At 43.9% G+C, this 24826-nt stretch overlaps 1 protein-coding gene across 2 annotated transcripts in view; it reads right to left on the minus strand.

Moving 5' to 3' along the window:
* The window catches only part of ZZEF1 (zinc finger ZZ-type and EF-hand domain containing 1), a 1404152-nt gene that overhangs the window by 1265825 nt on the left and 113501 nt on the right, over positions 1-24826 (minus strand). For both annotated transcript variants that reach the window (XM_069226690.1, XM_069226689.1), the window contains exon 6: positions 12206-12416. In XM_069226690.1, the coding sequence (XP_069082791.1) occupies positions 12206-12416 (211 nt within the window). The remainder of the gene's footprint in view (positions 1-12205; positions 12417-24826) is intronic.

The raw sequence follows: 24826 nt of genomic DNA on the forward strand, positions 1-24826 counted from the left end.
GCTGTATTGGTGCTAGCTATCCTCTGACGTTGTCCAACAGGTAGCAATTGCATTTCACTATGCCCCAGATCTTCCCCTGTTGGACTCATGGTAGCTTGCGCATGTAGGTTCTGAACCTGCATTGTCTTGGGGAGTATCTTTGAAAATAGAGGATAGTCCTTAGGCCTTGTGGACATCACCGTGTGACTTAGCGCTAGAACAGTTAGATCAGTCGATCGACCTCTACTTGCTGTGGCGCCAAGGGCTGTGTGTCACCTGGCTCGTGTGCCCCTTGGACTTGGCAAAGTCAGAAGTCAATGAAAGCTGTAAGGGAGGTTCCCTCCAGTACACCCTGGGGTTGGGCAGGCATAATGTCAGATAGCACGCTTTGAGGTTGCTGCTGTTTTTTTTTTTATAAGACCACTTATTTCTCTTTAGGTTTCCACGTGGTTTTGAAGAGCCTTTCACTTAGGTTTTGCTGTGGGAGTGCTTGGTGCTTTGGCACAGTGCTGCTGCATGCTAATGGGAGGAGCAAACGCCCATCAAAGCCCCTCGAATAACTGCACCACCCATGGCTCCTCACGGTTGGCCCCACCTACCTAAGAGGTCCCTCAGATTGCTCACTCTCCTTGACTCATGCAATCCTGCAGACTCCAGCACCTTTTCACGCTGGCGTGCTTCCCAGTGCCTAGTGACTAGGAAAGTACCCTCTTTTTGGCATGGTTACCCCCACTTTTTACCTGCTATCAGTATGCTTATACTGTTTTCACTGGGATCCTGCTAACCAGGGCCCCAGTGATTCTGCTCTCTCCCTCTAAATGTGATTGCCTCTGGCTTTGCACACCCCAAAACTGGCATACTGATGTCCCCTTATATGTCCCTAGTATATGGTACTTAGGTAACCAGGAATTTGGGGCACTAGGGGATCCCCATGGGCTGCAGCATGTATTGTGCCACCCACGGGAGCCCATGCAAAATGTGTCAGCAGGCCTGCCATTTCAGCCTGCGTGAAAAGGTGCATGCACCCTTTCACCACAGGTCACTTCAGCAGGTCACTGTAAATCACCCCTATGGTAGGTCCTCCTAGCCCAGAGGGCAGGGTGCAGTTACCTGTGTGTGAGGGCACCCCTGAGTGTGGAGATGCCTTATTATGCATGTAGTAGACATAGGCTACTACCTATGCCCAGCTACATAACGGTATCTCCGAACCTGGGCATGTTTGGTATCAAACATGTGGGAATCATACCCCAATACTGTTGCAAGTATTGGAAGTATGATTTCATGCACTCTGGGGGGTCCTTAGAGGACCCCCCCCCCATTGCTACCACCAGTCTTACAGGGATTTCCAGTCAGCCCAAGCTGTTGCCACCCCTCAGACAGGTTTCTGCCCTCCTGCTGCTTGATCTGATCAAGCCCAGGAAGGTAGAACAAAGGATTTCCTTTGGGAGAGGGAGGTAACACCCTCTCCTTTTGGAAATAGGTGTGACTGGCTAGGGAGGGGTAGCTTCCCCAAGCCACTGGTATGCTTTGAAGGGCACATTTGGTGCCCTCTGTGCATAAACCAGTCTACACCGGTTCAGGGAACCACAGTCCCTGCTCTGGCACAAAACTGGACAATGGAAAGGGGCGTGACCACTCCCCAGTATATCACCACCCCAGGGTTGGTGATGAGTGCACCTCCAGAAGATCCCTGGGTTCTGCCATCTTGTTTCCAAGATTAGCAAGGAACTCCGGGGGCATCTGAGTGGCCAGGCAGGTGACGTCAGAGCCCCCTCCTGATAGGCGCTTACCTGGCTAGGTGACCAATTCCCCTTTCAGGGCTATTTAGGGTCTCTCTCTTGGGAGGGTCCTCAGATTCGGCTTCCAAGATGCCAGCAGCCTCCACTTCGACTTCTATCTATTGGAACCACGACTGGACCCTCCAGGAACCGACAACGATGCAATCCCCGAAGAAGACTCTTCTGAAACTTTGCTTCCTCGGCTCCTGCCAGCTTTGCAAAATTTCCCTGGCTATGCATCCACAGAAGACAGTATCTAGTCAGCCTGCACAAGAAGAAGAAGGAATCTCCCTTGGAGTGGGGAGTCACTTCCCGGCATCTACAGCCACCTGCGTGGATCTCCCCTCATCTTGAGCTGTGTGGATCCTGCATCACCGCTGGTGGTCCGGAGTAGTCTTCTTGGTTCTCTCTGCCAGCTGTGCAACTTTGGTGGAGGTAAGCCCTTTCAGTCCCATGCAGGACAGTACCCTCTTGCACAGAGTCTCTTGCAGCTGCCAAGGCTTGTTTGCATCTCCTCCACGGGATCTTCAGGCGACGTGTAGTTCCAGCCCCCAGCACTCCTCCCTGCAATGCTCTTCCCTCTGCGTTGTTCTTCTGTGGCGTGGGATCTCTTTTTGTAGTGCTAGGTGGGTTCCTTCTGCGACATCTGTGTCCCCGTCTTGTGGGTGCTGCCTCTGCTCCAGTGGACTCTCTGCGATGCTGAGGGTCCCCTGTGACTCCCCTTCCTGGGTTCAGTCCTCCTGGGCTGTGCTGGTCCTCAGCAGCACCACTTTTCCACTAACCGCGACTTTGCCTTTGCCAAGGTTTGTTGGTTGAATTCCTGCACCGACCCCCATCTGCAATCTACACTCCAGCATGAGACATCTTCTGCATCCATCAGAAACTCTTCTCCGGCTCCAGAGCTGCAGTGCTGAGCTGTTCTTCCTCACCTTCGACCAACTACTGGAAGTACGGCTGGGTGGATAGTAGCTCCTACTCCTCCTGGACTCCACTGTGACTTCTGGACTTCTTTCCCCTCTCTCTACAGGTCTTCTTCAGGAATCCACCACTGGTTTTCTTGCAGTCTTGTCTGGGTGTCTTATTTTCTTCTTTTCCTTCCTTTTGGGGAAATTCCAGTGATTTACTCCTGCTTTCCTGGTCGCTGGGGGGTATTGTGTTACTTACCTCTGTGGTTTTCTAGTACCCCCAGCTCCCCTCTACACATTCCACTTGCCTAGGTGGAGGGGTACTGCGGTCGCATTCAATTGTTTTAGTATATGGTTTGGGCTCCCCCTAGGGTCACTATTGCTTATTGCTATTTCCATGGTTTTCTAACCTTTTCTAGGCCTATTTCTGATTACTAGTGTACATATTTAGTGTGTTTACTCATCTCCTAAGGGAGTATTGTCTTTTTAGTAATGTTGGTATTGCGTCACTAAAATAAAGTACCTTTAATTTTGTAACACTGTGGTTTCTTTCATGTGTATAAGTGCTGTGTGGCTACAGTGGTATTGCATGAGCTTTGCATGTCTCCTAGATAAGCCTTGGCTGCTCATCCACAGCTACCTCTAGAGAGCCTGGCTTCTAGAGACTGTCTACACTTCACTAAGAGGGGATACCTGGACCTGGTATAAGGTACCCACCATACACCAGGCTAGCTTCCTAAAACAAGAAATTGATGAAATTACACAAATCACATAGGCATAAATTCAATTTCGCCCTGGACTACTAATAACAGACAGACGAGAAATCTTGGCAGAAACATGTCAACTATTTGGTGAGATAGACAGGGTCATAATAACCCTTCAATACCTAATCTGAGCTTGTGAAAGTGGGATACTAATATACATTTTTAACCCACCACTACACAATTTTCAGACTTGTGGTACTTCACATAGAAGCATCAACACAACAGGGTCATTTCACAACATCTGATCAAGGTGGGGCAGCAGAGAGCCGGAACAAGGCCCATCTTGCATTTGCAGACTAGATAAGGAGCAACCTTATTGATACATTTTGCAGTTTTCATACAAAATACGGTCGGAGATTAGGTTTCTAGAGTTTTTGGCAAAGGGAGCTGGGGTGTAGTCTGCATTTCCTGATGAGCCATCTGTGCTAGGAGGGAGGGGAGGAGTGGGCACTCACACCTAAAAGGGCTGTGCCTGCCCTCACACAATGCAGTCTCCAACCCCCTGGTGAGTGTCTGGGGCCTGGCCTGGGCAAGGCAGGATTTCACATTCAAGAGAGACTTTGCTTTAAAGTAGGCCTACTTCAAATGAGAAATTTGGTATAAGTAGGGCACCCAAAACCACAGACTTTAGAACACTTCTGGAAAGCAAGAGGAACCTCTGCCGGGGGAAGAGCAGAGGAAGAAGAGCTGCCCTGTCTGTGACTGTGCTTTGTGGAGCTATCCTGCAGTTGCTGTTTCTGCCAGAGTTAGAGGGCAAAGATTGGACTTTGTGTGCCTTCCATCTTGTGAAGATCTCCAAGGGCTTGATTTAAAGCTTGCCTCCTGTTGTTTGAAGTCTCAGGACTTCTCTCTGCCAGCATCTGGATTCTCTGGAGAGACTCCTACTCTGCCAAGTGGTGCCCATCCAGTTCCTGGGGCCCTGAAAGGAGAAGCTGGCAGCCTAAAAGGAAGAAATCCACGCACAGAACGCCATGTGGGGAAAAGATTGACGCAACTCTGATCTGCGGCTGAAAAATAGACACGCTGCCGGCTTCGCGGCTGAAAAATCGACACTCGCCTGCAACGCCACCTAAGAATCGACGCACGGAGCTGGAGAAACAACAGCTGCTCAGCATCGCTGACGGACACTGGTGAGATCGCAACCCGCGCTGAGTGGATCACCGTGCAGCTGGATTTCCGACGCAAGTACCGCTGGGCGTGTAAAAACAATGCAAGGCCTGCCAGGACTCGAAAGTGCTGACCGGATCAACGCACAGTTCTCCTGCAGAGAGAAGAAACGATGTGCCCCTACCCGACAAAAGGAGAAACAACGCAGGGTCTTGCTCGTGAGTGAAAATAACGCATCACAAGCCCTTTTTGACACACACTCGCCCGTGCGGGGTCATTTTTGATGCACCCAGGGTACGTTTTCACGCTAACAGTGTTAGAGTGTGTTTAAGACTACATGAAGACTCTTTTTGCTTTTTAATTGATAACTTGACTTGTTTATTGTGGTTTTTTATCTTTTTGGTCTTGTTTTGTTTAGATAAATATTTCCTATTTTTCTAAACCGTTGTTGTGTCCTTTTGTAGTGTTTTCATTAAGTTACTGTGTGTGTTCGTACAAATACTTTACACCTAGCACTCTGAAGTTAAGTCTACTGCTTGTGCCAAGCTACCAAGGGGGTAAGCAGGAGTTAGCTGAGGGTGATTCTCTTTTACCCTGACTAGAGTGAATGTTCTTGCTTGGACAGGGGGTAACCTGACTGCCAACCAGTCCCCATTTCTAACAGGCTATCTAACGTTCTCCATTTCTGCATTGTTAAGCTGCAGGCAACCGCTAAAGCAAGAGACACAAAATATTGCACATTTTTGTTAGCAATGGCGAACGATGAGTCAAAAAAAAATAGCGTGGTCCCCAGCATAATCATAAGTTGAACAAAGCTGCGTAGTTCTTGAAATTAAGTATTCCAAAACTGAAGTAGAAAAAATATGTGGCCAATCTCCTGATGCATTATATTGACACGGAAAGCATTTATCAGGAACTGAATGCATCATCTTGTATAAAGTATGGGGGATATAATATGCCATCCGTCTGGAAATAAAAGCCACTCTTTCAAAATTAGCAGCTCTCAGGGATTCATAGCTGATTTCAGAAATGTACTGCCATTCCCCCTTCGTGATATTACAACCGGACGTTCAATAAATTCTGTCCAGAAAAATCAAGGACCAAATCAGACTGTATATTTACATAGTGACCGATACCAATTACCAACATCAGTTAGTTTGCTCTTAGCTAAGAGATGAATAACGGCATACCTCTCTTTGTTCAGCGCCTGGTAGTTTACAGTTAGAAAACTAGTTTTCTGACTGACACTAAACATTAGCTGCTGAGGTTCTTCACCTGAGCCGTAAAACTACCTCTTCCTCCATCCTAGCAAACCATTGGATTTCCATGATTCAATTACTCAAATGGGGAAAGACCTAGTAAATTAGAATCCTGCATCGTAGTGAACGCATGACAAACTGGAACCTGTCAGACATTATAAAAGTTTTTTAATACGATGTTCTAATGCCTGGAGCATCTTATACCTCCTCTCTTTGGGGAGCTCTGCTGTCTTTAAAAAACTGACAAGTCAACTGAAGATTCATTAGCCATACAAGCTAGCATGAAATTATTAAACTCATCAAATCCTGCCAAACGTTGAACTGTATTATCTAGGAGGGCTACCTGACAATAAGTCGAAAATGAGGCAGGGTGAGTCCTCCTTGCGATGTGTCTAGCTGAAGGACTGTAAACTTAACCCATGGACGTTTATTACGCCATATTAACATTTTACAGAGGAGATCTCATTCTTTAAAATATGATGAATTGGTCTTAATAGGCAGATTCGCAAAAAGAAATAAAACAAATGAGAACCGTTATTTTGATTAGTGCAACCCTTCCAATCAGTGCTAAAGGAAGAAATGTCCACCTGTCCAATACTGCCTTAACCTTAAAAAAGAAACTTTTATAACTTAATTGAAATAGTTGTGAGTAATTGTTAGTCACATAAATGCCTAAATAACAAATAGGGCATTGGGGTGCGAACTGACAATATAGCACTGGAAGGAGATCGGCGGATGAGGAGTTAAACAATAGAATTTTGGTTTTGGTTAGATTTACTTTGTAGTCTCTCATCTCCGTATATGCCAAAATCTCATTCAACGCCCCTTGAATTATATCCCCATCGGCTTTTAAATAAAGTATAATATCGTCTGCAAACGGTTTAATTATTGGCATCCCTTCTAGCGGTGGAACAATTATTTCATTGTTACGCAGTCTCGCCGCTCAGGGCTCTAAAAAAGTAAAAAGAACCGGGGGCATCAGGCACCCCTGATGAGTCTCGACATAATTGCTTCCTTACAATTGACTATGACTATCCCTTCCGCATTTCTGTGAAAATTCTTTCACATACTAAGAAACTGGTCAAGGAAGCCATATTTAATAAGAATAAAAACAGGGTCTCACTGCATCAGCATCCAGGATTAAAATAGTTGGTTTGTCCTGGTTGAGAAATAGTCTATAGCTTGAACCAGGAAATTTGTAATTCCAGTAATTTGACGATGAGGAAAAAAATCACACTCATCACTATGTATCATGGTTTTGAGCTACAGGAAAAATTTGCGAAGCCCATATTCTGGTAAACAATTTGTATTCGGAATTCAAGAGACTTATAGGTCTATAAGAACAGACATTCGTAGGTGGTTTGTCTTTTTTGATAAAGCTATGATTGATTTTTTGAACGATTTAGAAACATTCGTACCCTCCCGAATTTGATTGAACAAATCGGTGAGAAAAGATAGCAGTTATTCTGCGAATGACAGGTACACCTCAGTGGGACTACCGCTGTTACAACAGGCTTTTGCATTAGACATAACTTTTAAGAGCCTCCTCTACATTTGATACCTTGCTTTCACCTAGGAATTTCAGCTTGTTGCTCCCTTGACACCTGCAAAGGGATTAAGCTAAAATACTGGTTCTGCCTAGATCCCTGGACTACACCAGTTTTCTCACACAGGTTCCTGCAGTAATGTAGGAAGACCTTTGCAATCTCCTTCTACTCTTCAGTTACCAGACAAGTGTTGGGGTTCTCAATTGCACTAATGCCATGCCTATTTCACCTGAGCTTGGTGGACTATGTCAGAAATGTGCCTATCTGTTGGCTTTCGCCATACATTTTCTGCTGATTGGCATGGTGGCTACTAATCTCTTCAACCATAAAGATATCTTGCAAATTCTGCTTTGACCTACTGAACTGAGACTTTTGAGAAACTACGCCCCGATAACATGCATGCACTCATAGCACAGTCCACCTATAACTGCAGCGTGCAAATTCTACTACTTCGTTACTTGTTCCTACTGGCAGCAAAAACTGGCCTTAAAGGCCTCACACACAACAAAAATAGGGGCAGTATTACGATTAGACTTGAAAAAATGTTTTATGAATACCCTTGTACTTTCTAACCAGATCTGGTCGGTGAGTAGGGAGTTATCAAACTGGCATGTAGGTCTTTCTTTTTTTGGAATATCCAACTTAAACTGGACTATGACAATCGAATGGTCGGAGAAAGCGTCTGCCCAGATGTCAACTGCGCCCCACTTAATAGCACAAGTAAAACAATCTAAACATGAAGCAGTATTAAACTGGTGCGAAAAGTAGGTAAACTGGGTGCAAACTGAATGACCTAGGTGCCAAGGGTCGACAAAGTAAAAGTCAATGGAGGCTGTGTGGCAGGATAGGAGATTTAACATGGCAGACAAAGCCAGGTTGCGGAACGGCTAGCTCCAAGCTCTAGGCACTACCTCTACCCCCGGTAAGCACCTACATCTGCAAAATGTGACATATCTTTCTGACACTTCTCTCCGAGGACCTGAAAGAATGAGTACAGAAGGCACCCCCTTTTTATTCGGCACACCCATGGAGATAGAGTACGTCTGAAGTGGAGTGAGTCAGAGACGCCTGCTGACTCTCACTGAAAGTGAGATTCAAACCAAGCAGGGGCGCAATCCTGGTTGATGCGGAGAGTCACTGCTGATGCCACGTCTCTGGAGGCAGCCATTCCACAAGACGCTTACTCCTCCACCTTCACTCATCGTTCCTACTCTGTGGTTTGGTGTAAATGACAGCAGAGTGTATGCAGTGTTTAGTTGTATGCTTTCCTCCCTCCCCTCATCTCCACCACTCTTATTAGCACCCCCTCATGTGGTAGTCCCTTTCTTTTTTACCATGTTGTATCCAGCAAGTGGCTTAACTCCCTCCAGTGGCGTACTGCAGGGCGTAAGGAGCCTCAAACTGAGGGAGCAAGTTTATGTACTTTTCTTTATACATTCAGCTGATTCCCTGAAGATTCCAGTGGACAGTGTGTTGCCTTGAAAGGTTGCCGCTCCTTATTAAACTCACGGGTCACCAAATCAAAGCAGGGGGGGAGGGTCACGAGAAGAGGATGGTGGCTGAATCTGGATGGAAGCCAGTTAGTCGCCCAGCACCTAAAGGTCTGAAGAGGGTTGCAAGAGCATGGCCAGCAACAGACACAGGATCAGTTGAGAGAGAGCAGCAGGACCTATCTACTATGAGGCCTGGGGGCTGGAGCTCAGTCTCCACTGAACTAATGGTGGAGTGGGGAAAAGGGGCTCAAACTCATCATCAGACCCCTTTGGACACAGAGAAAATTGCTGTTACAGCCACATGTATCATGTCCAGCGAAACCAGTGAAATTAGTCACTATTGGCACAGACCTGGATAACCTAACAGGGCAGCAATCAGGCCAGGCATTGGGTTGACAGATGAGAGTCTACAGCTCATAAACAAGAAGGTCGAGGGAGATGGAAACCAACGGAAGACTTCACAAGAAAGGAGAACCGGCAGGCCAGCGCACTTGGATCTGTTGACAGCAGGCAAACACGGTCACTTCATCTTCCAGGTTTGGAAGGGCGACGTCATGGCTCAAACAATATCAAGCCTTCTAAAGAATAAGAATCAAATTGGCACACCAGGCCAGGAGAAGCAGCTGGAGTACATGGAATAGAATGTATGGGGGGTGGCCTTAATCCGAAACAGATTCTGTCTCCCAATAGATTTGCCGCTTTGACGGTGCGCAAAGAAGACAGTAGAGGCCTAGGCCTAGAGGAGCCAGCTGCACAAGCAGGAGATATGTTAGGTATCATTGAGCGGACTCCAGTGGCTGTACATATGGGGAGTCTGGAGTCGGCTGATTCATAGCTCTTCTCAGGTCGGTCCACTAGACAGATGTTCAAGTGTATCCTGTCAGAAATTCGGACAGTAAAGAAGACACAAATGGAGCAGGCCCCTCACCTGGTGAAATTAACAGAGAAGGTGGAAGTCTTTGACGAAACAATGACATCTTTTCTAAGCAGCAAGGGATGGAAAAATGTCTACTGACTCTGGAGGAACATGAAAAGTCTAATATTACTAACACTACTAGTTTAAACCTAAAAATTAGGTCCTTGGCGAGAAAGTGTGAGGTCTTGGAGAACCGGTCTCACCAGTCCAATATACAAGTTGAAGTGGTTCTCAATGGCTCCGAGTCGTCGCAGCCAGGCATGGTAAAATGGTTGGCATAGTCATTTAGGGAATCATTAAGTAGGGAGATAGAAGAGTTGCCTGCCCATGATCTGTTAATAGCAAGGGCCTATCGGGTCCCAGCCAGTACCCCAATAGTGGGTACAAGGCCAAGGACAATTATTGCCGACCTGGAAGACTTCTGCAGTAAGGAGTTAGTGTTGAGTATCGCCAGAACAAGAAAACATCTCCTCAGACAGAGGCTTCAATTTTTCACATTTTCCAGACTTGCTGCCCGATTACAACACTAGTGGTCTGAAGACCGGCAATACCACTGTGGCGGTAGGACCGTCGCAGTTGCAGCAGTCCAACTGCCACATTTCAAGGTTGGCGGGCAGACCTGCCAACCTACTGCTGTCCCTGCAAGGATCTGAAATCTCGACGGGCTGACGGCGGGTGCAGGTTGTAATCAGCCAGAGCAGCACTGAACGCAGAGCTGCCCTGCTGATTACAACCTTGTTCTCCACCAGCCTTTTCATGGCAGTACCACTAATCCAATAAGCATCCCTAAGGGTCAGCTGGAGAGGAAATTTCCAAGACTTTCTGGACTCAAACAAAGCTTGAGACTTTCTCTCTGCCTGTAAAGCTTCTCTGGCAGGGAGGGGGGGGGCTTGAAAAGTGGGAGGAGGCCAGAGGTTTTAGTCACTGTGCCTGGGGAATGTATAACATAAATATGTGGAGGCAAGAGGCAGGCTAAATAGTGGTAGTCATATTGATATTGAGGTATCTTAAACAGCTGAATTCTGTTTTAAAATCGTTCTTTTTCCTTTTTTTTAATTGCTATTAAGACCATGGGTCTAATGGCTTAAAATATTAAAATTATTACTAGTAATGATAATGGATTGATCAATATGCGTAAATATGGTGCCATGATGAATTGGGTATTGTCTTTTTAAGCCAGAAGTGAGTTTCTTTTTCAGAAACTCATTTTGTATGTGTATAAATAATTAATGCATAATCAAACTATAATAAAGCACGTTATAAGATCATATGTGCAAACAAAAGTAAAATGTGCAGTGAAATGCATGGGGGTACACAGGCAGAAAGTGCTTAAATACATCACTATGGTGAAGTATGTCAGTTTGTGTGAATGAGGGCTCATATAATTTTATGCTGAAGCAACAGAAAAAACAACAGGACCAGTGTTATTGGCATAGTATTACCGCCTACAATAAGGCACATAGGTTTATGGTTCTTATTATTGTTGTGCCCTACACTACATTAAGTATTATTCATGAGAATCCAATACGGTCAAGTATCTAAATGATTATCAGGACACTGTGTAATTTGCCAGCATAATAGTTCAAATCTCTCTGGTCATATATGTGGTGACCAGAATGACACAAGTGCAAATCCCAGCAAAGCAGACTCATTCTTCCATCCATCTTTCCTTGGTCAGTAAATTGAGAACCATTAAGATTAATAACAGCTATTTACAGCACTTACAAATGGCAGATGTGAACTATGAAATGCTCTATAACAGTGGCTAGTAACCTGTGGTCCAAGGTCCCTTGGAGGTCTGCGACTGCTAGAAAATTACATGATATTAAATGTAAAGGAATTTGAAAATGGAGACTAGCAATTAAGTTGCTATCCCCGGATTGATTTGTGGGACGGTGCAAGAGCATAAAAAAAACAGAATATAGTATGGACGATGGATTGTCTTAAATTAATTTTAAAAAAAACACAATCTTCCCATTAACAACAAATTTGTAGATGTTTTATATTTGGTTGTGAAGTAAATAAAATATTTTACATATTGTTTTGTGGTTAACATCATCGAAATTGCTTAGACTGGGGTCCCCAGCTTACAGTTATGACCCAGTCGGAGGTCCCCGACATTCCAATGAACATACAGTGACTCCAGTACTAATTACGACGGGGTCCACAGAAGTTAAAAGATTAAGAACCACTACTCTATTAAATTATTATTAGTATTATCATTACAATCATTATTGGTGGTGATGTTAAATAATGATACTGCCACTAATATTAATGACAATAATATATGTACGTGCTCATGTATACACTAAGTAGTAACTAGTAACTTCCAAAAGCTAATAACTCCAAAATAATAATTTTGAAACAAAATCACAAATGTATACAGCTGAAAATGGTTATAACAAATTAACAGCATCTATCGAAGTTGCAATGAAACTGAACTATTGATATACTTACTGTGTATTTTCCAAAACCGCCTTTGCAATTGCTGGGTTTGTCTCCAAAGAAGCAGTCACTAGTGATGTCAATAGAGACAAGTACCAGATTGCTGATGCATCAGAGACAGATACTCCAGCTTTCTTGATTTTTTGATAGCCGACTGCCCTTAACCCATGAATTCTAGTGTCACAGCCATCACTCAGGCAGCGCTTGATATTTATCTGTACATCTGTATGAGACAAGCAATAGGTTATTAATTTTTTGGGAAAAAACTCACATTTATTAAAAAAAATAACTCACAATAGGAACATATTTTATAACTGACTCCTAACAAAATCCTCATGCTGGAGGAATCTTTAAATGTTTTAGAAACATCAAGATACATAGCCACAGACCATTGATTAATGAAAATGATGTTACTAGAACCAGGTCTTGAAAACTTCTAAATTCAATAATTTACACAGTGGTTTTGTCTGGTGCATAGTCTCATTCATGATGAAAATTAAGTAAGGCATTATAGATTTCTGGGTGTCAGGTAAGTAGAGGAAATGACACTGTCTGCAGGTCAGGCAGCACATTACATGACGAGAGGAGGGAAGGGGCAATCAAACGACATTAGTCTGGACAGAAAATCACAGATGGTGTTAGGTAAGTCATAGCAACAGCGGAAATTACACCTGGCTCTGGTAAGGACATCCTCAATCAGTTACAAATGAAATGGGAAATTAGAAGGAATTCACAAAGAAGTGTTGGTAAGGCAGAGGTAAGCACACTAGACAACAGCCAGGGCAGAGGTGATCAAATGAAGGAAGGGGTACAAATGACTGCTAAACGAAACACTAGTGTTGTCTAAATGGGAAAAAGGAAATCAGTGTGAGAAGCTGAAAGGGGCAGGGGGCAATCAGATGAATAATCTGCTGGACAGGGAAGGAAGACAAGCGAACAAGCAGAAAGGGTGTGAAATCGAAAATGGTAAAAAGAAACACAATTGAAAAAACAGAGAAGTGGAGGCAACATGATACCCAAGGAGGGAAGACAGTTAGGCAAACAAGTAGGATGGATTACTGAGAATGTGGAAGTGAAGTGGAAATGCAGGGAGTGGAGGCAAAAGGACAAAGGAAGAGGAGGCTGAAGAACAAGGGAAGCGGAGGATAAAGGACAAAGGAGGAGCTGCAAACATGGCGTCAGTGGATGTGAATGGAGAAGTAAAAAAGGAGTTGAGTCTGATACTGGGAATTTGAGTATATACAAAGTGTAAGAAAATGGGTTTTTCGTGTTGAGTCGGTCGTGAAACCCTATTCAAGCAGTAACCACAATCCTTGTCAGGGTGGAGTCACAAGCAAACCCCAAATTAACCTATGCCCAATCCTCTGGAAGCTTGGTACAGAGAAGGCAGGATTACATTAGAGGCAATGTATAAAGTATTTATGCAGCAATGCAAACAGTAATAAAGTGAAACAAAACAACAGAAGAATCTGACAGCTATTATGAAAAATAGGATTAAATATTATAATTAACCAATCAACAAATCAAAAATCCAATCAAGTGAACCAGAGTAATGCAATTTTAAAGATTTCAGTGAAAATAGCACCAAAAAGCACAATGCGCCAACTCTGGTTATCTGGATGCACTAGTCTGGGACAAAGCCACAAGTTCAGGCTGACTGCGATGGAACATGGGCCAGCTACAAGGACCCAGTTAGGACTGCTGATCAAATGTCTGAAATCCTGGCTGTGGAGAATTCAGAGATCCTGTGTCAAGGATACATCATGCAGCAGAGGCTCCAAGGGGCTGCAGGGCTGTGATGCGAGATCCTGTGTCATCATCAAGGATACCACTGACAAAGGGCTTGCTATATGAAATATGTTGTGCACCGGCTGGATCCAAAGAAGATGTGTGGCTTGCAATGCAGAGTCCTGTGTCATCATCGAGGGAGTCGTCGATGAGGGGCATGCGATGTGTCGCACAAGGGCGGTTCAGGGGAGGCTGTGATGCGAAGTTCTACATTGAGGATGCGTAGCACGGAGGTCCTGATGCAGAATTTTGTGAGGCGATGTACTGAGTTGCATCGGGTCTGCTTGAACCACAGCTGGGCTGGCACAGCACAGCACATTCAGGCCACCTTCCATGGGTCCAGGACTGGGGCGTCACCACTTGGAATGGCAGGACTCACAGCTAGCATAGTCCTATTGCTGGGTACAAGGTTGTTGGAGCATGTTCTTTCCCGGGAGGCTCTAATCAGGAGCCTATTTGGCTAGCCCTTGGAGTTTCTCTGGTGGTCCTGGGTTCAAGATGCAAGACCATTCCTTCTCACTCAGGCAGGAGGGCAGCTGGGCAGCACACCAGGGCAGCAGAATGGCAGTCTTTCATGCAGGGCAGCCACAGGTCCACATGTGTACTGAAGAGTTGAGTATGAGGACCATTATTTATATCTGGTGCCCACTTTGAAGTAAGAGAAAGCTCTGGAGGTTCCACCTCCACTGAGATGTCAGGTATCGATTTCCTCCGTCCCCTGGCCCCAGGTTGCCTGGGGGCGCAAACAATTAGTGACAAATCCTTTGTGAATGTGTTCAGACAGGGCCTTTTGATGTGCAAATGAGGTAAGGACCGCTACGCCCACACGGTAAGGCAGAGTGGCCTATCCTGCCAACACCTATCCTCCCTTTGTCTCACTGTCTGAGAGTAATACACAAAGGATAACTGCCAGCTACACCTAGTGAATTGCAGGCTGCAGCCACCACATGGCTAGGGCAAGAAAACTCCAACTTCCTAAAGTGGCATTTTCAGAATTGTGACTTAAATTCCAACTTTACCAATAAAAAGGGCTTTCAGTTACAAATCTTTAGACACCCAAATCCTACCTGCTACCAGTTAAACATTAAATATAATAGGAAACCCAATGTTATCTTATGGGAGAGGTAAACAATGCAGTAGCGAAAAACACATTTAAGGGTTTTTCACTATCAGGACATGTAAAACATAAAGGTCCATAGCCAGTTTTTGAAATACACCACACCCAGCTCTCTGGGATGTTCGGGGCCTGCCCTGGCAGTGACTTGCATGTACTAAACAAAGGTTTGGGCTTGGCAAAAGGTTTATTTGCCAAGCCAGAATGGCAGTTTAAACTGCATACACAGCCAGCAATGGCCGGCTTGAGACATGTTTAAAGTGCTACTTAAGTGGGCGGCACAAACAGTGCTGCAGGCCCACGAGTAAAATTGTATTTACATGCCCTAGGTACATGTAATACTACTTTACTGGGGTCTTACAAGTAAATTCAATATGGCAAATGAGTGTAATTCAATTTTACCAGGTTTAAAGGAGAAAGCACAAGAACTCTGCAACTAGTTACAAGAGGTAAAACATGCAGAGTCCTTAAGGCCAACAGAAACTGGTTCAGAAAACAGGAAAAAAGGAGGGTGAAGGCAAAAGGTTTGTGGATGACCCTGTAGAAAGAGCCAAGCCCAACACAAAGCAGTATGACAGAATGAGTAAAAGCAAATGAACAGCTGAGGTATCTGTGGACCTTGGACCAGTCGTTGGATCCAGAATCCTGAACTGAGGCACAGTACAGGGATGGTCACATGTAAGTGCAACTTAAGCTGGCTAGCACACCATCTCAGCTCTTGCAGCTGAAGAGTAACCAAAGATCAGCTACAACATGGTCACTACAGCATTGCCACAGTGAGCAATAGTCTTGTTGTACAATCTTCCCCTCACCTCCGAGGGAACAGAACCCCTTCCATGCACTAGCTCAGGAGTGGCCTTTCGTATCCTCTATGAATGTGTTTTTGTTGGTGACCCCTTGACCGAAATCTTTGCAAAGTCAATTGGCTATTCATTTCAAAATTAGCTGCAGTTGAACAATTCCTTTTAAGCCTCAGAAAGTGCCCATATAAAATATTGTTCAACAGGAAGTGAGGATGTAAACTTGAACTATGCCAAATAGAATTGGTGGAAGTTTCCTTACGATATAGGGTAGTTTGGAGGTCACCATTACCCACATAGATTGTCACATCAACAACATTAACACTTATCTATGGTATGTGTGAATCTCAGGCTTACTTCATTTGAATTTAGTACATTGTAATATGTTCTAAACTCGGGGATGGTTCCGTTCCATAAACAAATCATCATTTTATCTTGTCTGACAAACTATTTTATCCATGTAATGTTGAAGTGGTTCACCCCAAGCAATTTCCTTCTCCCACCACACCATTGTCAAATTAGCATAGCTTGGAAAAAATGCCACGTCATGGCGGTTCTGCATCTCTGCTTATACACTTGCACGTTGAATAAGAAAACATTATTGTTAAAACAGATCTCCACCATCTCCAACAACATCTTTGAATGATCCACCTCTCCCACTTTGCATTGTTTCAGAAAGTACTCCACTACCTTAAGGCCCACCTCATGCCTGATCGATGTGTATGATGATACCACAACATCTGTTAGAAGAAAATATTCCTCTTGCCATACTTGTCATCTAGGATCCTCAACAGGTCTCCTGTGTCCCTAATGTATGAATTTAGGGCTCATACCACTGGGCCAGATAGTAATCAAAATATCTAGACATGTTTTCTAATAGAGAGTCACACACAGACACAATGGGTCTCGCTGGAGGATTGGTAAGGCTCTTGTGGATTTTGGGAAGAAAGTAGTTGATGGGTGTTATGGAGTGGTCCACTTTAAAAAACTTTAATTCATCATCATTGATCAGTAACTTCGTATGCCATTCCTTTATTGTCTCATCAATCTGTTGTTTGATTACCATTAGTAAGCCTGATGTAGCTGTTACTGTTCCTCAATTGTCTGTTTGCTTCCTTTATGCATTGTTCTTTATCCATCACTACTATAGTTCTACATTTGTCTGTGGATTTAATGTTGATGGCAGCATTCTCTTGCAAAGATTTCAGGGTCTGTCTTTCATCTCTCAACAGATTCTCTTTTTTACTGTAATTCCTCAATTTGTGTAGCTTTTCCAAATCTGTTGCAACAAGATCATAAAATAGCTTTATTTTATTGCCTGAAGGGAAAAACGGGACATAACCTAGAACGTGGTTTCATATCACTATATTGATGAGTATCTGTATCAATCCCACATTCAGCCAGCAGTTGTGACTCTGTTAAATGTTCCACACTGCTGTCATTCTGATTTTCTAAACTGTTTCTGAGGTCAGAAATTTGATGAGTTGGTTTGCAGGAATAGTCTTATTCATTCCAATGATGTCATCTTTATTTTTGTTCTGTGCATGCACTTTAGCCAATTTTAATTTCCTAATAAACTTGTCAGTGTCTACTTTTGTTTCCACAAAATTGAAATGTATTTCCAGACAGAATGACAGTCCTTTGTTAAACACCTGGTGTTCACTAGGTGTCAGAGCATATTTTGAAAAATGAAATACTCAGGCCCTCATTATGAATGTGGCGGTCTCAAGACCGCCACACTCGTGATGGCAGTTGAACCGCCGCAGACAGGGCGGTAGGACCACCCTATTATGACCGTGGCAGAAGGGCCGCAGTCCCACCGGCAGTCTGTCGCCTGTCGACGGCCTGTCGGTCTCGGGGGTCGCATCCGCCCTGGCTGCACTGCAAGCAGTGCTGCCCTGGTGATTACCAGTCCCCTTTCTGCCAGAAGGCGGAAAGGGGGCGTCTGGGGCACTTGGCATGAGCCGTGCAGGGTCCCCCATGGACAACCCTGTTGCGCATTTATTTTTAAATTGCGCAACGGGTGCTGTCGCACCCAACGCACCATAACATTGTCACCAGCTTGATTACGAGCCAGCGTCAATGTAGTGGTGAGTTTTCCACTGGGTCAGCAGGCAGAAACGCTGTTTTCGCCCGCTGGCCCAGCAGAAAACACCTAATAGGGCAGGCAGCATACAGCCAGCACTGGTGGTATGCTGGCTGCAGCAGCTTCGGCAGTCTTTTAAAAAGAACACCGAAGTCGTAATGAGGGCCTAAATCTGTTTTTTGTTGATTCACTTTCTCCGACTACAAAAAGGATAGGTTCGTCCTATGACCCTTTCTTGTTTTTCTCTTTGCTTTCCTCTTCCACGTCCCCTGCATCTTTCTCTTCCTCTGGTCTGTTAGTCTAGGTAAACCAGTTGCATTTCCTCCAAAAAAGTTGTTTTGGAATTTGTTTGGGTTCTCAATGCTGTTTCATTCTCACTTTGTTCAGTCTCTGAACCACTGGTGAATTCTACAGAGGAAACAAGTCTCCCTCTGTCTCTCAATATCGAGTCCTCCATATGGATGTTGCTGTTTGAGGACCTCGAAGCGTTTCACAAATGTATATATTCTACCCTGGGAGTAGTCTCTAATGAAGTTCGTCATTTTTCTCTCCTTTACCTCAACCTCATGCGTGTGTAATTTCGTGTCTAAGTCTTCCCCAAATGTTTCCACTTTCTCTCGATTTTCCAACTTGGTAATTCTATCCTCCAGTTCCTTGATGTCTTTAACCAATTTATCCAAGCCCTTATTGGAATATTTTACTAAAAGTTTTAGCATGTTCTTGGAGCATTCCATATTGTTCAAGCCCGCCTGTTGTAACATTTCTGGAGTTGTGCTGGGATGACTGGGCATTATAAAATGTATTAACCCACAAGGAATCCTATTGACCGCTAAATGTTTCTCAAGTGGGCTCACTTCCAAACTTTTACTGATCTCTTTCCTGGATAATTTCTCTAGTTGAAAGAACAGTTCTTTAGCTCTACTTTGATCTCCTTTAGAATGTGATTGATTTTTATCATCTTTAAGAACAAAATGAGCAAAAAAATGACTGCCTCTTTAAGGCGTCTTGATTTTCTTGCCTCCATTGTATTTCGCACTGGCATCAATGTTTCTAATTAGCGTTCTAGTATCCGATCTTCTATTTATTTCAAAGAAAACTGTTATACTGTTCACAAATTCAGTTACTATTGTTTCAAACAAATACACGTCTGCAATGGCCCTCCCATATCATCACCGCGGCTGTCCCGATGTGTTCAGTGATTCTGATCCAAAGGGGGGGATGGGAAGGGTACTGCAACATTTCAGGTGAGGCAATCAGAATGACAAAAAGCTAAATTGCACTCATAACTTATCTGGGGAGACTCCCTGGACAGCAGTGCTCTCCAACACTGCATACATAGCGGTCAACCGGGGTGTAATTTTGCCACCAAAGTGGTAATACAGCCTTTTGTCGCATGTGGCATGGGGTTGGGCGCAAGGTCAGGCTTGCAGCCAGGCCCTACGTCCAACTCCCCGCAGGTTGGCACCCGGAGGCAGCCAACCCCGCACAGCCATTGCTTGTGTGTGGTTAGCCACAGGGCCTGTGTTGCAGCCAGGGCTGTTTTTTTAACTCCTTGCAGGCAGTAAACACCACGCTGCACACAGCTGTTGTCCATGCGCAGCAGAGGGTTAGTAACAGGACTTGGCCTGCAGCCATGTCTTGTGGTCAAACCCTAGAAGGTTGCCAACACCACACAGAGCACAGCCTTTAGCATGGGCAGAGTAGTGTTAGCCTTTAGGCCCTGTAGACCCCAGGCCCCTGAGGCCAAAACATTTATATAATTGGAAGGGGGGCATGCAGCCCCCTCCCTGACACATAATTGGACTAGGGAACCCATCCTGTGGGGCCAATTACAATTAAACAGGGAAGGCAGGCGTGCAGTCCTCTGTCCCTGAGCCTTAACAGACTCCGGGAAACACATCCCTGGGGCCAGCTACAACAAAAAAGATGGGAGGGAGTGTGCAAATGCCTTTCCCAAGTCTTCTTGGGCCCCACGAATCCGATCCCCTGGGCCAGACCAATAAAAAAAGGGAAGCTGCTGTGTGGCCCCTCTCCCCGAGCCTTATTAGATCCCGGGGACCCCATAAACTGGGGCAAAGCCACTTATAAAGGGGGGGACCCTTTATGATAATAACCTCCCTGGGTGAAGCCAGGGCACCCAGGTATAAGTTGCCAGCCCTAGGGGATGGGGTCCTTGAGGGGCTAATTGCCACCAGACCACTCGCTCCCTTTCCCTTTTTTTCCCTCACTTGTTTTTTTAACTTTTACTTCACCAGTCTTATATGGATGTCTACCATGATAGATCTGTAAATAAAAAATAGCATTCATGCGTCACTAACGAGGTGTGCACATGCATCAATGCACATGCATGACGATATTACCCAATTCAGTTGAAGTTGTGATTGTTTGCCACCTGTGAGTAAGCTTGTGTGCAGTAACCCAGGAGTACACAAGGTCAGGTTGAAGCTGCTTCCACCATTTTGAAAAGGTTAATTGCATCATGTTTTTCACAGACAAATGCACATTTTTGGAGCGTCCTTCATCAGCTGTGTGTGTGACAGTACACCACAAACAATACACTCAGATTTTAATTGTAACGGGAAGGGGTAAGAGATTTTTTGAGAGGATATTGGATACTGTGTCATATTCTGTAGTTATCACCTCCAAGGTAACCTCAAACCAGATTGACCAGATTGTTCGACCTGGTTCATGCGATCCTGTGTTCTTTTTTTGTTGATCCTCACACAACCTATTAATGTAATGCTTTAGATCTCATTACCTTCCCTATAACCCAGTATTGGCTCAACCAATATTCCAGTGGGGACTTTGATATATAACTCTAGACAGGGTCTACTGTAAAGATATAATAAAAAAAGGAACATATGGTCACCAAATTATCACTTTTTTTCAATGCCTCTGCTATGGCTAAAAACAAGTAGTGCAGTGCCACTGGAAACACCTATTTTCTCCACTGCTCTGTCCCCGATGTCTGCCTTTGGAGTGAGTTTGACTATATGGGCGTGCCCCCGCCTGTCCTACTGGGGTACAAAAAACATCAGGTGCATTAATATCTGCCCTCAATGGAAAACCAGGCAGGTAGGCCTGCCATGAATGTTCAGTGTTACATTTTGTCTTTGTTACTCTAGCTCCAACCAAATAGGAAATAGAGACCCATCATGGAACATATACTTAGTGGTCCTGACAAAAGCCCTGGACCCATACTGGCCTAATCACAGAGGGCTGAACCATGCGGACTAAGTAAGGTGTAATATACTGTTACACTTTATTCTGAAACCAATAAAGTAGGGCACAATAAATTGTTACACTTTCTTCTGAACCCCCAGGACTACTTGCTTTTAGCCATACCAGATGTACCAGAATAAAGGGATACCTTGGTGACCTCCGTGGGACAGTACACTCAGTGTTTCAAGGGTCCGTAAGAAATTAAGATTTCTCAAAATGTAAGGGGTATTTAAACTGTGTGGTAGGATGTGAGCTGCCAAAGAGCAATTTATATTTGGTAAATTTTACTTTGATTTCACATTTTTTAGAAGGTTCAGTGACACAGTGAAGTCAATCTCTCACATAGCATGTCATTTTACATGTGATGAAGGCCACTCCTGTTACAATACATTGACATCATGTAGCATTAAGTTAACAATATTGCAGCCTTAGGCCCATCCAGTGGACCACAACAACCAGCTTGCTTGATCCTTGAGAAGGAGGGGCTTTACTACTTCCTGCTACACATCAAGAGCTTCGCGGAACACGCCTCGTCGAGGCTGGGCTAGGCCTTCTCTCTTGGCCTGCAAATTATGGTACTAATTGTTGCAACAGAATGGTATTGTAACCCTATGTGTAACTAGGTTTTAGTGCCTATATATCAGAATTAGGTCTATAGAGGGCAAAATTACTGCTGCTAAGAAAGTATACGCTGGAGTGACTATGGCCTGTCTAAGCCCCACAACCATTAGAGGTATTGAGTATAAAAACCTTGCTAATAATTTACACTGTAAAGAGAGAAGAAATTCAATAGATATACCCCTGGATCTCCCTGAAACCCCAGTGGGAGATATAGCCTCGGGGGATGACCCGCTGGAGGTGGCACATTTTATATCTACTTCTCCTATTCTGAGGAGGAAGAAAGGGGATTGTGTCCCTCTAAGAGGTATTAAAGCTCATCTTAATCCTGGATCTGCAGCAAAAAAAGGGGGAACTTGGGGGAACTAAACCAAAAAAAACAACCAATAACCTGAAGGCTATATCTGCAAAGGACCTGTCACATTTAAAATAAAGACCCAATTTTCAAACTGTGTGGATAAGCTGGAGACTGTGCTAAATGATATCTGTTTAGCTGCATTTGGGAATTTGAAAAAGCTAAATTAAAAGTTTGATGAACTAAAGGCACTCACCCAACTATCATGCACATCTCGGGGAGGTCAAACAAACTATTCTGCTCAGGTGGAGAGTGGCACTGTTATGAGTTGTGAGGTCATGACCTCTGAATCGGGCTTGGAAGTCAACTGCACTGTAGTGAGGTAGACGGCTGGGAATAACAGTCGAAACAGCAATGTTGAAATTTTAGTCAAAAGTGGAGATTCGGCAATCTCCTTAAACAAAAAAAATGCTTATCCTCAGTTACCCCTGGTGTGTACCCACTATATCATTTTTTAAAGGATGCACTTATATTAAGCCAACTTTGAAGGAAGATTATTCCGCTTTAAAGAACAAGACAAATCATTGGTTAAAAACATACACTTGGTTGCCATACAATCTCTCAGTAAAAATGCTTATGATAAGAAGAGCTCCCTGGATTGATATTGGTGAGAAGGAAGTACCTGGTGACTGTGTGATCAACTTTAAATCTCATAGTTTCGTAAAATCACTTTAAAGTTGCCTGTATAATCGGTAACGAATGCCATGTTCAATTTAGGCACTGCCCCGGGTTATTTTGATAAAACAACCATCCTTTCAACCACCCATACCACTTCAACAGCCTCATGACCTATAAATGACATGCCAACATTCAATGTGAAGTTTGAAACAGCGTTGATGCTTTAACTCCCTTGGATGACCTGGAGAGAATCTGTCCTAAAGTGGGATTAGAGGCAAAGGGACGTAAGAATATTGTAAAATCTCGAGAGGTGGATTTAATGCACTTAGATGATGAGGTGTTTTCTAAGATTAACTCTGCGTCGATGTTGTAGACACTGATAAAATACCCCTGGGGCCCGTTGAAGTAAGGCAGGGTCTTACGCTTCTTTCGTGGAACATTGCAGGTATCCACTTGAAGTTGGCAAATCCAGGCTGGTTATCTGTTATTAATGACACTGATATCTTTTGTTTGCAAGAAACAGGGACCTCTGAGGATTTTTCTATAAAGGATTTTCATTGTATATGTAATCCAGCCATTCCATCACAGTGAGAAAGAGCTAAAGGGTACTTGGAAACCTTGATAACAGTCAATCATTCAAGCTCCTTGCTAATGTAATTGATTTTACTCTCTATTGTCAACTGGTGCTCTTAGAGATCCGCCAATTCCTTTGACGTTACGTTGATTTTTACAGTAATATTTTTGATGTTCATATTACCATGGGAATAGATGATCTTGATGATAGTTTGACAAAATTTCAAAATGGATACGCCAAGGAGGTCTTACTAATTCGGGTGGGAGATTTAAATATACGACTGTATGACAATAGTAAAACATCAATATGTGGCATACGATTGTCAGAAGGGTTGGACATGATACATTTCCAGCATGTCCTATATGGGGAGACTATGAAAAGGATCATTATGTCTGAACAGCTAGTATTTGCTAAAGAATATAGGACGAAAGAGTCATCCCTTCCTCCCATCTACAAAGGAATTGAGAACAGTAGTGAGACTGATTTTGTCATGCTGTCCTTGGACTTAATTGGTTTACAGAAGGACTATAACGTTGAAGTCTCCTGATTGAGCAATCACAATCCCCTTGTTATGATTCTTATGATCCTTATACACTGACAAAGTGCATGAGGAGAATTTGGCTCCATTAAATACCTGTAATAAAGACTGGTGATTAAGTGGGATAGAATAAGGAGGAATTTTTACATAGGCTTATTGAGGATAATAGCCAAGGAATCACAATACTGACTTCTCCTGATAAATCCCCAGAGAAGATTCTAGAGGCTTGTAATGCACTACAGCTAAGGGCTTACTATAAGTAAACCCTACCTAAAAACAACTCCCCACAATGCTGGTTAAACCATGCCTGCAAAGCTGCACACAAGTGATTTAAATTTGTTTTATCAACAAATGTGTTCTAAGGTAGATATAAAGTGTGCCAGATGGTCATATAAAGAAATTCTTGAGACCAGGAAACCTGGGCTCAGAAGGAAAGCTTTGGAGGAGTAGGAGGATGTAGCGAAAATTGGGGATAGCACAGCCTTCTGGAAGTGCTCTATCAGCCTTTCCTGTCAGGTTATCAAAGGCCTTTGATAGAATCCCTTATACAGGTTCAAGCATGGGTGGATAATTTTTCCAACATTTTTATTCCGGGCAATAAGGATACTACGTCAGATATTAGGGAAGTAGTAACTTATAATAATGAGGATGTTGTCCAGTTTAGTCAAACTATTGGGTAAGAGATGTGACTGTTGTCATTAAGTCAAGCCCTTTGGGACAGGCCACTGGCCCAGACGGTGTGCCACTATATTTGATATAGATAATGTAGCCTTTTTGGCTCGGCTGTTGACTAATATCATCAGGGCTGCCATAAAAGTGTAACTTGTAAAATCTAGAAAGGAGGCTGTGGTAATTCCCATTTTTAAAAAGGGAACAAGATACTCTCCATTTTGCTACTGCCCAATCTCCTTCATAGAGAG

The sequence above is a fragment of the Pleurodeles waltl genome, chromosome 3_2 (assembly GCF_031143425.1).
Source record: "Pleurodeles waltl isolate 20211129_DDA chromosome 3_2, aPleWal1.hap1.20221129, whole genome shotgun sequence".
Classification (NCBI taxonomy): Eukaryota; Metazoa; Chordata; class Amphibia; order Caudata; family Salamandridae; genus Pleurodeles; species Pleurodeles waltl.